The sequence below is a fragment of the Populus alba genome, chromosome 2 (assembly GCF_005239225.2).
Source record: "Populus alba chromosome 2, ASM523922v2, whole genome shotgun sequence".
Taxonomy (NCBI): domain Eukaryota; kingdom Viridiplantae; phylum Streptophyta; class Magnoliopsida; order Malpighiales; family Salicaceae; genus Populus; species Populus alba.
In genome coordinates, this window is record NC_133285.1 from 14,465,973 (window position 1) to 14,480,415 (window position 14,443).

The 14,443-nt window shown below is 34.6% G+C and overlaps 2 protein-coding genes across 4 annotated transcripts; one reads left to right on the forward strand and one right to left on the reverse strand.

Annotated features, from left to right (window-relative positions):
* The first annotated feature begins 2,028 nt into the window (after positions 1-2,028).
* LOC118049990 (uncharacterized) lies at positions 2,029-7,653 on the forward strand. 3 transcript variants are annotated; one of them, XM_035060186.2, is made up of 6 exons: positions 2,029-2,195; positions 3,174-3,323; positions 3,881-3,960; positions 4,105-5,997; positions 6,514-6,667; positions 6,758-7,653. In XM_035060186.2, the coding sequence occupies exons 2-6, from the start codon at positions 3,185-3,187 to the stop codon at positions 7,483-7,485; spliced, it is 2,994 nt and encodes a 997-aa protein (XP_034916077.1). In that variant the 5' UTR covers positions 2,029-2,195; positions 3,174-3,184; the 3' UTR covers positions 7,486-7,653. The 3 variants fall into 3 exon arrangements, with proteins under 3 accessions (XP_034916077.1, XP_034916076.1, XP_034916078.1); XM_035060185.2 differs by having other exon boundaries at positions 3,177-3,323; XM_035060187.2 differs by lacking the exons at positions 2,029-2,195; positions 3,174-3,323 and adding an exon at positions 3,373-3,413.
* A 1,556-nt stretch (positions 7,654-9,209) lies between these two features.
* On the reverse strand, positions 9,210-14,210 carry LOC118049989 (tetraspanin-20). The gene is made up of 6 exons (XM_035060184.2): positions 13,793-14,210; positions 13,102-13,201; positions 12,744-12,824; positions 12,547-12,651; positions 10,528-10,710; positions 9,210-9,599 (listed from the first exon to the last, which is right to left on the reverse strand). Exons 1-6 carry the CDS (start codon positions 14,095-14,097, stop codon positions 9,528-9,530), a joined length of 846 nt encoding a protein of 281 aa, XP_034916075.1. The 5' UTR covers positions 14,098-14,210; the 3' UTR covers positions 9,210-9,527.
* Positions 14,211-14,443: the final 233 nt, after the last annotated feature.

A 14,443-nucleotide genomic window follows, 5' to 3' on the forward strand; every position in this document is an offset into this window, starting at 1 on the left:
CCAAATCATTGCTAACATTACACGAACGTGGAGGTTATTATTATAACTACTGTTCAATTTGAATTGCAAATATCACGTACTTGCATTCTTTTAGGGTTTAATTTTAAATAGATTTATTCTCCTAGTTAAAAGAGTTTGATCTTAATATTTCCCTAAAAAAAATTTGATTTTAAATTTCTTGAAAATATTTCAAACTAGGTAGCATAGGTATTAGATTTGATCCACTGTGCTTGTACTGTAAAGATTATAAACAGAAAAAATAAATATTTAAACATGCGGGGAGTTTATTTTTATGTTCTAAAAGTATTTTTAAATTTTTTTTGTTTTAAATTAATATTTTTTTTGTTTTTTTAGATTATTTTAATGCGCTTATATCAAAAATAATTTTTTTAAAATAAAAAAATATATTATTTTGATGCATTTCCAAGTAAAAAACATTTTGAAAAGCAATCACGACCACACTTTTAAACAAACACCTGTAACTTAATTAATATTTTTAAAAAATAATATCATTTTTTTTCTAAATATTTTTCAAAAATATATAGATTATTTTAATGCGTTTATATCAAAAATAATTTTTCAAAAATAAAAATATATTATTTTGATGCATTTCCAAGTGAAAAACACTTTGAAAAGCAACAAAAACTACATTTTTTAAACAAACACCTGTAACTTAATTAATATTTTTAAAAAATAATATCATTTTTTTTCTAAATATTTTTCAAAAATATATACATCTACATCAACTTGTTAATTTAATAATTGATTGTTAAAGCTGTGATGTGAGTTAAATTTTAATAATTGTTTTAAATAGATTCATTCTCCTAAAATAAAAGTTTGATATGATTATTTTCCTTGGAAAATTTTCGAATGACAATACTTCAAATTAGGTAGTAAATATATATATTGGATTTGACTAGGTGTGAAAAAAAACCAGGAAAATAAAAAAAAAAATAACTGAAAAAATTAATTTGTAAAAAAAAAAATTGATTAAAATTTTAAAAAAACTAACTGGTTTGATTTTGGTTTTTACAAGATTGAAACTGAAAAAACCGAACCAAACCTAAAAGAAAAAATCCTGAATAAACCTGAGTCAAACCAAAACAACCTAACCAAACCAGTTTGAACCGGTTTTTGTTTTAAAAAACCGAATCGAACTGGTCGTTTAAATTTGTTTTAGTTTATTTTTTTAAAATTTCAATTTAATTATTATTTTTTTTAAAAAAATCAAATTAAATAAAAAATTATCACTCCAATTTGATCACTTTTATGCTTATATTGTAAATATGATAAATAGAAAAGGAAAAACCTACTGCATTAAAGATTACTGAAAAAAAAGCTAATGATTGACAATAATTAATAGTATACTTTTTTTTGTTTGTTCCATGATCGAATTTTATAGATAAAGAGCATTTTTTTCTTCTCTTCTGGTCTAGTTTATTTTCGCTCAAGCATTTTTAATTAACATGTATTAGATATTTGTTACTGTATTAATTAATATATTAATTTTTTTTCTGGTTTTACTGTATTAAGTATTAACCATCATTTTACGAATCAAATAGCTAGGGTAATTCATTAATTAGCATGCAATAATTTTACAAATTAACACAAGAAGGACTAAAAATCAATGTTCCATATCAAAAGAAAAAAATCATTAAAATAGAGAAAAAAGGAATAAGAAGGGTAGTCCTGTAGATTCTTTATTTTTCACCTCTATTAAAAATTAATACGAGAAAAGTTATAATATCTGTGATATGAAATAGCCATATAATGAAGATTGTTATCATATTGTAAATTAATAATGCTTGGAAAAGTATTTTTTTTTATTAGCCACGAGATTAATATATATATATATATATTCTTTTAGATTAGCTAAAAATATTTTTTGTTAGCTTATTTTTAATATTTATTTTATTCTAAAAATGAAAAAAAAAACATTTTCGAAGTAAAATCGAACGTTAACCAACTCGTAATCGAAACACGTAAATAAATCAGAATTAAGGAAACCAGTTCAAGTCCGACACTTCCTTCCTTCTCTCTCACTTCCTAGTCGGTGAACTAAAAAACAAAACACCAAAGTCTCTTTCTTCTCTCTGCTGAAAGCACACGCTGTGCCTGTGCCTGTGACATCATCCTTGCTCTACAGCGCGAATCTCCGGTCACATTCCACCGGAATGTCAGATTCCGTCTGCCAGGTCTCTATCTCTGCCTCTCTCTAAAGAACTTTCTTTCTATATTGTGTAAGCTGCTGCTCTTTTAGAGCACACAATCACTTTTTTCTGTTCATCGCCTCTCTACTTTTTCCTCCCTTTCTCCGATCTCTCCTTTTCTCTTAACTCCCTTTGCTCTTCTTTTCCGGCTCTGTAAAAAAAATGGCTGCAAAGGATGGACTCTGTAAAGCTTTTTTGGAAGCTGATTAGCTTTAAAACCTATACCTTTTCAAAAATTTTGACTGAATTTCAATTTTTTTTGAATGAATTGGGTTCTTCACTACTTTTTTCAAAACAAAAATGGGTTTTGTTTTGTTTTTGTTACTGATGGGAGAAATTGACAGAACATGGGAATAGGGAATATTGTTTGCAGTAAAAGAGAGCTGTCCTTTTGGTTTGCTTTTCTCTTAAATCAAGGTGGCTTCTTTGTGTTGATTTGCTTAGATTCTTTTACTTTCTTAACAAGCGGTTTCTTTTATTGATTTACTTGATTCTCGTGCCCATTTCCTTTTCTTTCACTGCAAAATCCAAATCATTAGTGGTATCTTCTGAGCTCTCATACTTCTGCAGAAAGAGGGATAAGAAGGGGAAGGGTAGGTAGTAGTGAGTTCAAGTTTTGATAAAACGGATGTCATTTGGTTCTGATTGATCTAAGTCTGCAGAGGGTTTTGCCTGATTTGGAGAAGCTACTTTCTTCATGTCCTGTCTTTCCTATGTAATTTCCATGTCGTGTCTTTCCTATGCAATCATTGACAATAATAAGATTTGGGGTTTCTGTTTAACTTTTTAGAAACCTCACTTTTTTTTTCCCCTTTAATCTGTTAATGCAATCATTTTAGCAGTATGTTGTTTCTCTCTGTGCTTTTCTGTGTCTCTGAACAGATGTCTTGTTTTAGAGTTGGAGTTTCTGTTTTTTCACGAGGTGCTAAACTGGCAATTGATCTGATGAATTGTGTTTTACAGTAGGTGTTGAGATGAACGGGATGCAGTACAGAAAGGGTCAGAAAATAGAGAAACCGTTTCCAGGATGCTTGGGCAGGATGGTGAATCTTTTTGATTTAAGCAACGGGGTCGCTGGAAACAGGCTGCTCACAGATAAGCCACATCACGATGGTGATTATTTTGTCCAAATTGTTCTTGCTTGAAATTCTGTAGTTGAGATTCTCGTTTCCGTGACAAGCAGCTGTTGCCTGGCTTTAGTAGGTGTTGATTTTAATTTTTTTAACTGCTTCGCAATTTGCTGATTCAAACAGCTTCAGTCATCTGTTGTTACGGTTTTGTTATTCAGGGTGTTTAAGCAAATATAAATGAGTCATCTAGCATGTTTTGCATCTGTTGTTGTCTGCTTTTGTGGGCATTCTGTCTTTTCCAGCCATCACAGAATCTCGATTTGCCTCTTCTGGTTTGCTTAACTCAATTCGGAGCTCCTACATGCACCACCGGAACACATTACATTTTAACTTGTTTGCAGGAGATGGTTAGGAATAATTACCTTTCTGGCCTGACTGGGTCTGAATGCCTGTTTTATTTTACGTAGGAGCAGATCCTTCCTAACTTGTCCTGTGTAGGATTAATGGTGGCTGTTTATTTTTCTATTATTGTTGGTGGTGCATCTTGCATTATATTATGTCAAGCCAACTGTTGCTGACATGGAGATGGTGGTTTGGCAGGTTCTTCAATCTCAAGGAGTCAATCAGATGTGGCAAGGATGTTAAGTGTACCCTTTGGAGATCAGGTTGAGGATAAAATGGTAAACTATTGGAAATTGTTTATTTGTAATACTGACCATAGTCCAGTGAAAGGAGAGATTCTTTGCAGAACTTGTCTGCATTTCTCACACCTGCATTATAGGATACTACAATATAGTGTGTACTGATCTATGTATGGTCTGCAGATTGTATCCGAGTTAAGGAGAAGCTCCTTGAATAAGAAAGCAAATGCAACACCTATGAAGACACTCATTGCCCAAGAAATGTCCAAAGAAGTGGAATCTAAGCATAATCCACCCAATTTGGTTGCCAAGTTGATGGGACTTGATACCCTCCCTCACCAGCAGCCTGTTGCAGCTGCTGCACAAAGAAGCCACTCTAGAGATTATTCGAGGCGTTCTTTAAGTCACTCTGGGATATTTGTGGAGTCTTGGGATGAAGATCATAGTTGTTTGGACAAGCAGATGCCTAGTGAAGGTCACCTGTGCCAAGAGCAAAGTGAATACAAAGATGTCTATGAAATCTGGCAGCAATCCCAACAGACAATGGTGAGACACAGTTCACCTCAAAAACGAAATCACAATGAAAATGAAAATACAAGAAAGATGGCTCTTGTTCGCCAGAAATTCATGGAAGCAAAACGTCTGTCAACAGATGAAAAGGGCCGCCAGTCCAAGGAATTCCAAGATGCACTTGAAGTGTTAAGTTCCAATAAAGATTTATTCCTCAAGTTTCTGCAGGAACCAAATTCATTGTTCTCTCAACATCTGCATGACATGCAATCTATGCCTCCATCTCCTGAGACAAAGCACATCACAGTTCTCAGGCCTTCTAAGGTGGTTGATAATGAAAGGTTTGCTGGGTCAGGGAAGAAGAGTGATAAACCTACAAAGCAACAGGCACATACTGGGCAAGCTACTGGGTGGGAAAGCAATCTTGGATATTCTCCTGCCTTTTCCAATGAGAAGATTGTTGAATATCCTCCTGCTCAACCAACTCGAATAGTAGTATTGAAACCTAGCCCTGGGAAGATCCATGACATCAAGGCTCTGGTATCACCACCCTCATCACCACCAAGAATGTTACATGGTGAAGATTTTTATGATGAACCTGAAGATGTTAAGGGTCAGGAACCAAGAGAGGTGGCAAAGTTGATCACTCGGACCATGCGTGAAAACCTGATGGGCCACCGGAGGGATGAAACTCTTCTTTCTTCCGTGTATTCCAATGGCTACACTGGTGATGACAGTTCATTTAACAAATCAGTAAATGACTATGCAGTGGAAAATCTAAGTGATACGGAAATCATGTCACCAACTTCTAGACATTCATGGGATTACATCAATAGGTTTGATAGCCCCTACTCCACTTCCTCCTTCAGCCGTGCATCTTGTTCTCCAGAGTCATCTGTTTGCAGAGAAGCAAAGAAGCGACTTTCTGAAAGATGGGCCATGATGGCATCAAATGGGAGAGCTCTGGAGCAAAAAAATGCCCGGAGAAGCTCTAGCACTTTGGGGGAGATGCTTGCGCTTTCAGATACTAAGAAATTTATGAGAGCTGAGGAAGAGGATAGTATTAAGGAACAACAACCAAGAGGATCTACCTCTTGCATCACTAGTCATTTAAATAAGGAAGATGGCATGGCTGATTCTCCTAGAACTCTTCTAAGGTCCAAGTCTTTGCCTGTCTCTACCACAGTGCATGGTGCTACACCCAATGTTGAAGTTTCACCCCCTGATGCTGGCAAAACTGAAGTTCCAAAGGATCTGACAAAGGCAAAGACCGTGAAATCTTCTCTGAAGGGGAAAGTTTCTAGTTTATTTTTCTCGAGGAACAAGAAACCAAGTAAAGATAAATCTGTTGCATGTCAATCTAAAGATGAATTTCAGTCTGCCATCCTGGAAACCCCTTGTTTACCAATTCCTCTGACTGAAATAGTTAGTGATGGTGCAGCTCAATGTACTAATGACTCTGGCCATGAAAAGTGTTCATCTCATGGCTTACATGCGTCAGCAGGCATACATACCTATCCAGATTTTATCTGCATGGAAACAAAACAAGACATTGTTTCTCATGAGGTAGTTCTATCTTCTTTTTGTCCTTTTGCTCTGTTTTTTGTTCTCTTTTAATCATGCATGCTGCTGTTGTTATTAAATCAAAAGGTTTGTCTACAGTTGATAATTTATGGAAACATGATCGAGAGACATGACTACTGTATTTCCTAACTACCATTGTCAAATCCCAGCCTGTACTTCCTACCTCTTACAGTTTGTTGATTAATCGCTATGGGGTTGGACAGTACAAATCAAGTCATCATGTGGGGCTAGGAAAATGAGTTTGGGTTGGTGCGTAATGCATCAATTTTGATAATGTTTAAATGAAACAGTACAAGTCTTACAGTCTGTAGCCTGTACTCTGCCGTGTAATATGGAACACATCTTCATTTTTTACATGATCCTATTTTAAGCAATGCAGCACTGTCATAATACATTTTTTTCTGGATAAATACTTCCCAGTTGCCACTTCCAGTCGAATATCATTTCTTTCTTTCTAAATGTCTGTTGATCTGATATTCATTTTACAACTTTTTGCAGGGAGGGCTGTCTGTAACAAAGTCTGTGGTGCCTGGGAATATGAATGAGAATCAGGATCAGCCAAGTCCGATCTCAGTTTTAGAACCCCCATTTGAAGAGGATGACAGCACAATTCTGGAGGCTTCTGGCTTGATACAGAAGCCAGATTATAGGGGTAAATATTCCATTTTAGGAACTTTTGAGAAATTTCCTGTACACTTGCCAAGTTCCTAGTCAGATCATATGAATTTTTTCTTTAATGCAGGAATAGAGGTGCCTCTTAAGTCTAACTTGATTGGTAAATCACCACCTATAGAATCAGTAGCTCGAACCCTAACATGGGATAATTCTTGTGCGGAGACAGCTAGTTCTTATCCACTAAAACCCTCTCCCTCTCCAGTCTCCTTGGGTGCTGAGGCAGATGAAAAGTACTGGTTTTCCTTTGTCCACACTCTACTAACAGCAGCTGGCCTTGATTGCGAAGTGCAATTAGATTCATTTTTTTCCAGATGGCATTCACCTGAAAGCCCATTGGACCCATCATTAAGAGACAAATACGCTAATCCAAATGACAAGGAGCTTTTGCACGAGGCAAAGCGAAGGCAGAGACGATCAAATCAGAAACTTGTATTTGACTGTGTGAATGCAGCACTTGTTGAAATCACAGGTCATGGATCAGACAGGAGCACAAGGGCTATGACGAGCAGTGGGGTACAAAACAGGTTGGTAGAGGATGCACAACCCATGGTAGCTGAATACGTGTGGGCTCAGATGAAGGAATGGTTTTGTAGTGATGTGAGACGTGCTTCTGGGGATGGTAGTGGGGACAGCAACAGCCTGGTGGTGGAGATGGTGGTGAGGAAGGAGGTGGTAGGGAAAGGGTGGATGGATAAGATGAGAGTGGAGTTTGATACTTTACGGAACGAAATAGAAGGAAAGCTGCTGGATGAACTTGTTGAGGAGACTGTCATTGATTTCGCAGGTAGGATGTGATGAGGCTTTTTAACTCTTTTTTCCGTATTTATTGCATCAAGCTATCTATTTGTGTAATTGAATTTCAACAACGAGGATCCCACCCACCTTATTTGTTCAATACCTGTAAGTGCCTAAATTAGTAAATAAATATGTGCTATTTGGCAAATGTGAGTTCACTTTTTGATAGCTGCTGATGGTCCATAGAGAAGATAAACAAGCTGTCTTTACAGCCTTCCCCATCCATCCTGTTTGTGTGAGGTTTTAGTGGAATTGTACTGCTACTGACCATTGAAGATGAGTTGTTAAGCTCAGAATTCTCTCTGCATAATTTTCTTAATGTGGTCTCTCATGAATCAATCCCTTCTACTTATCTTTTATTATTTAAATAAATGCTAGCGTTTAAATCCGGTAAAGAGGGATATGATTAAGTTGGCTTGAGGTGTTCATTTATACTATAAATCAACAATAAATTTGTGATAAGGTTATAAATTAATTTATCATCAAAATTGTAGAGTATCATTGTTTGAAATGTAGAATGGACATGTAACTGAGTCCAAATTAAAATTCAATTAAAAATAGCGAAGTTGTCAGATCTGGCTTGACTCGGTAAAGAAATGTACTCAATGTTTGAGTAGATTGTTTTTTTTATTAAAATAAAATCATTTTGTTTTTTAAAATGATTTTGTAATATACCAATCAGGTTTAATCGGGGAAACTGAATTGTTAAAAACGATCAATTTTGTGTTTTTTTTGTTACTTCAACTAGGAACTCGAACTCATACAGGATCTATTTTGCAAGTTTCTCTGATCAGCTCATCAAATCACGGCAGATTTAACTACTAGTGATGAAAGAAAGTGAGCAAATTTCTATCAAATTGATTTGTTTTTTTAGCAATATGTTTAACATGTAAAATTATATTTTAATATATTTTCCAATAAAAAAACATTTTGTTTTTTTTAAATAGCTATATATAGTTTCTGAATATAAATATAAAGGCAACATCTAATATCGTTATTTATAAAAAGAATTATATGTAATTAAAGATATTTTGGGTCATTTACGGAGTGAATATATCATTGTATACTACGAAAATAACACTTTTAAGTCTCTGAGAGGGTGAAGAGAGAAAAACTTGATGCAAGACAAGGAACTTTTTTTTGACAAAATTAATGAACAGGCACAGATCACGTGACTTACAGCGGTAGCTGTGGATAAATTAAGAGTTTGGAGTCCCTATGAGGCAGAGAGAGGAGCATCTGTGGCTCTGATCTCTGAAATAGATGTTGACACGATGAAATCTACAGAAAGAGATTTCCGTAATCCCTCGGATCCACCAAAACACTTCTTGCAGCAGGCAGATCCCATAAGTCTGTTTCATATGTCCACTCAACACACTTCTACTTGCATAAAAGTTTGTGTTTTGCATTGTGGAGATTGCGGTTTGAGAAAATAGATCTAAAAAAGCTATAAATTATAGCTTTTTCATAAACAAGGTTTTAATAGAGAATTTTCAGTAAGATCTATTCAAAATGCAAAACTATAGGATATTAATTAACCAAACATTTTCAAAATTATAGTTAGAACAGAACACAGCTTCAATCACATCTCAACAAACTACCAAACAAATATAAGCACAACCCATTCAGGGTTCTACAAAAATTTCTACATCTCTAATCATTTTAGCTTATAATTATATGGTTGAGGTGAGCACAGAGTATAACTAGCGAGGATAACATGGGTGTTTTTAACACATCAAATAAACACACAATGTATTATTTCAGCAAATGTGTACAACAATTAACAAACCATACATGAGGACACTGAGTAGCAACACAAAATGAAAAGCTTTTACCTTACGAAGTATGTTTTCCCCAATCAGTACAAATCGACGTGCAAGGGAGCTTCTAAGGACCTATACATATCACAACTTCCTCCAGAAAAGCTCAAGAAAAAACAACTAAAAGGCAATTATATGTACGTCAGTAAGAGGCGAGACAACGAAACTATACTTTGGTGTCCTTCTTCCCACCTTGTGAGACAGAAACTTTTCTGATCTTCATTACTTGGATTTCGTGCTCATTGATGCATTCTGATTAAGTAGATTGGGTTTATCTCCGGTGCTCAACCCATACTGCACCACAAAATGCATGAATGCCATCAGAAGGTCAATCAACAATCAGGTAGATTTTAAATATGTGAAGAAAGCTGACCAGTTCAGCACGAAATGCATGAATGCCTTGAGATGCTCATTCAGCTTAATATCCATAACAACATTAATTTGTAATCTACATGATTGCTTATCATCCCAATCCAATATTTATTTTTGTATCATTTTTTACATAAAAGTACAAAATAATCATATAACAAACCTGTTATATATTAATGTTATGTTATTGATTGGAATAGCATAACCAATGATTTATAGGCTAATCATTTATATATTATATCTATATTTTAATAGTGAAGTTAATAATACAGTAACAAAGGGTTAACACATAAAATATGAGAAAAACTAAGTTTAATAGCTGGTTGTTTTACGTACACGAAATGTGGATTTTGTTTCAATAAAAAAATAATAATACAATTATTAGCCAGTCTTCTCTGCTTGAGAGCAAGTGCGAAATCAAAGCAATTAGTTTGCTAAAAAATCTCATCAATAAAACAACACTGCCCACTTTGATTTCATCCTGGTTTAGTGAACTTTCAACGATCAGCACTTATTACCGCTAGAAAGTTACATTTTCAAAGCTACTATCAGCAATCATTACTGCTACAATATTTCATTTAGCAATGCTACAGCTCCCAGTTCCAATGGTTATAAAAAGCAGCTGATTTACATAGTCATCAACAAGGCAACTGTTATTAGTTGTTGCAAATCTTAACATATGCTCAAGTAAAACTGTGATAGCACATTGGCCAAACATCATGCAAACCAACTCCTTTTCACTTAAGCATATATATGCCAGTCAACCAGATTAAAATAAGTAACAGAAAGCCAAACGTGGGCTCTTAACTATAGAATTTTCAATTTATGTACAATGTGTCTAAATGAAAAATACCTTCTCTCTCATCCGTGAGGTCCAGATGTCTGAATGAGTCCCTGGACTAAATGTTTGGCCTGACTGATTTAGGAGTGGCTCCCTAGTTCTACCTCTAACATTCTCAAAATCATCCTCACCAAACTCATTTCTCCGAGTGGAAACCATAGCTCGCAGAATCATTGCTAGTAACAGAGCTAGTGCCTGGAATTAATACCAAATATAGAATTAGAAAAAGCCGTTGTGAAATCATCAATATTCCATGCCCATGGTTCCTAGTAAAATATCAAGGAAATATATAGAATCTTTATAAAAATATACAAGTGAAAAGGCATTTATATTGTGAAAAAGAATTGATATCTTCCTTTATTAGAAATAGATATCTAGAATATTGTCATCCAGTTTTTGACTTCAAAACTATTAGTGGTTGGCCTTCCTTCTTTGGATCTCCTATAGCAATTAGAGTACACTTTCATTTCCGTTGATGCAAAAAAAATTGTTGAGAAAAAATCACATTAGAGAATATGATCATATTTCTAGCATCTCACTAAATTAAATACCAGCACAGAGCATAATCAATTTTTCTTGTTCTTCAATTCCAATACTCGAAGAAATAAATTCAACAAAAAAAACAACTAAGCAGAGTGACCTAATTCTAGAAGCCACTGAAAACCATTTGCTTGGCCTTCAGGTTTCAGGCTGCATGTTGGGGACTGATCCCCAACCATGGTCATTGAGGCATTCAGCGGGTTCATCTTTTCTAAAAATGGCTGGACAAAAAGATTCATTAATGGTGGACTCATACTTTTGGTCCCTCAAGATAACTTCCTGACTGTGGAGAACCATTATATTTTATTGCCGTGAATTATAGCTTCACATGCAACCCGCTATTGATATAGAATGCACAAGTATGAATGAAAAGAACACACATATTGTTGTTCTTACAGTAATTGCACCCTTTCCTCTCTGGTTTCTTTAACGCTTAGTCTGGAAAAAAATATCTTCTCTCAATCAGCCCTTCTCCGGGCAAAGAACTTCTACCTTGCTAGGAGAAAGTAGGCCACTAACAAATGTTTGACTCGTTTATCTATGAGGCACCAGTGGTAGGAATTAGCACCCCTGACCAGGAAAAGATTTCACAGTTTGACTCTGGATGTCTGGCACCATTACAAGGGCAGAACAATACAATCTTATAAGACTAATGAAGATTAAAATATATTCACTCTTAAGTAACTTGATGGATTCTAGGATGACATGCATTTCAAAGGAAAATCCATGAACTATGCATAATTTTAAGAGTAGTTAATCCCATCAAATTCTAAAGCGCACAGTTTACAGCTCCTTTGCTTCAGGTGGCCAGCGTATGGAAGGCAGATAGCGTCTCAGATTGAAATGACAGGATCATGGAGGTCCCAATGGCAATAAATTTAGCAAAACAAAAATAAATCTCAATTGTCTGGACAATAAAGATAGGTTGCCATTGAGCTGCTCATATTCATTACATGGAAAAATGATAGAGAGCCTGCCTGCATCAAAATTCAGTCCTTGTGCACCTCATTATCCACTGATTTCATTTGAATATTTTTCTCGTCTTCTTTATTTCAGTAAATTTTCACTTAAATTTAAACAGATGATTAACTTGTTTCCACTGGGCACAAGAAGACATGTCAATAGGAAGAAGCAATCTTGATATTAGGATTATTTAGATATTTTTCAATATACCTGAGGGGGAAAAAAGGACTAGATTTGTTTACCTAGTTTCCGATGGAACTAACTCATTTTACATGTTTCACAAAATCTTTTGATCTTGATAATGTTTTCATCTCCTTCATTTTACATGCAAGTAACATATCATTTTTTTTTTAAGTTGTGATTAAAGTTTTTAAAGCACAAAATTTGAAACTCGCGGAATAAAAATATATACATAGCAGGACCTGCATCTTAAATTTGCAAGACTTCACTTCTGGCTCATGATTGTGGAACTGACTTATTTTCAAAGATGTGACAGAGTTCTCATTTATAAATCACTGTGGAACATACCTGAATTATGAGCACTGTGATGCCAACCCATTTACATATATCAACATTTTCTTCAACGAAATTACGAAGGCTCTGCAGTTCTCCAGTTGGATCAAATGGAAGATCCTGTAACAGAGTAACCCAAAGGAGTTTTAAGTTACATGTACAAAGGAATGAAACTGCCGACCTGCATCTTTATTAAAAGAAAAATAAATTACCTTTTCCCAACGACGATCAATTGCAATGAATGCAACCAAGGCTGCTTCTAGCAGAATGAATACAATTTTGAGTATTGTGTACTGAAATTGATTAGGTCAAGGCAAACAAGTTGAGTGCAGACCACAAATTATATGTTATAGGCTGCCAATTTGACTCGTAAAAATAATGAAACCGTAAAAGTTTTTTTGTGTTTTGTATTTTCGGTCTGATCCTTTTACCAGTATAAAGTAAAAAAAAAAAAAAAAAAAAAAATTATGTTTTTTTTAAGTTGAAGCAACTCAAAGTAACTCCAGATCGTTTGTTAGTGAAAAAAAGTGGAAATAAACAAACAGAGTGCGGTGTATATATGTCGGATACAAAGCAAAGGCAACAGCCATTAATGGATTCAGCTGCAATACAGCCGATGAAGGTAATGCAACACAATATAACGCCCACTCCCATAAAAGAGTAGATGAACCTGCCATAAAAAAAGAGAGAGAGAGTGAGAGAATTAACACCCTCCGTGCAGGTCCCTCAAATGCCACACGTTTAGCCACAACAACCACAAAAACACTCACGATTTAGCACAATTAATGCAAAAAATCATGCGGGCCATTCCACACAATATGAATCTTATAAAATCATTCATGATTCACACACACAAAAATCAGTTAAAAAAATCCAAGATAAAATTACAGCAGAGAACAATCTCACCAAAATCGAAAGCTACTGAATGCAACAAGCCTAAAATTCCTTCAGTGAAGCAGGTTCTATTCCCAGTGACTCTAGTTCAATTGATTATTATGCTACCCCGTTGTATAGCACAATGCTTAACGGGCCTCCCAAGGAACCAAAAACAAAAAAAAAAACATTAAATATCCTTCCTTTTATATTAATTACAAAAAATCACAAAATTCAAAACCCTAAGCATTAAAAATCCTTCCTTTTATATTAATTACATAAAATCACGCAATTCAAAACCCTAAACCAAACCAATCAAATCACACACGAAAAAATCATTAAATCCAAAGCAATTACTAGTAAAATTAAGAAAGAAAATCGAAATTACCAAGGAGCCGGAAGCTGGAAGGAATTCAAGTCGAAGTCGAGCCCGTTTTCAAACCGAGGAACCACATCGGAAAAGACAAGATCCCGATTCGAGTGAGACTCAGAGCCGGGCAAAAGCAAGAGAGAAGAAGAGGAAAAAGAAGAATCTGGAGAAGGAGCAGAAGGTGGAAAGACGGGGACTTTGTTGTTCCATTGATCAAGCATCCAAAATGAGTAAATAATTATTGAAATTCCGATAAATGCTTGAAGGAAATTCAAGAGTTTTAGGACGAATGCTAATGGTACATGGCAGCAATTGCGTTCCATTTTTTTTCCAAACCCTAACCCTAACGAGTATTTGCTCGGAGCAGAGAAATGGTTGTGAAAGATTGTAGATTTTTGGAGAATTTGTTTTTATGTTCCGTGGAAAAAGTAAAAGTGATTTTTGAAATTTATTGGGTAATTATAAGTTAGTAGTGCTTTTAGTTTTAAAAATAGATTTAAGATAGTGAATTTAGTTTATTGTTTTTACATATATTTTTTTATAAATATATTAAAATAATATTTTATATTTTTAAAATTTATTTTTACATCAATATATTAAAATAATTTAAAAATAAAAAATTTTAATTTAAAAAAACAATTTTTTATAAAAGCATCTCTACATTACCAA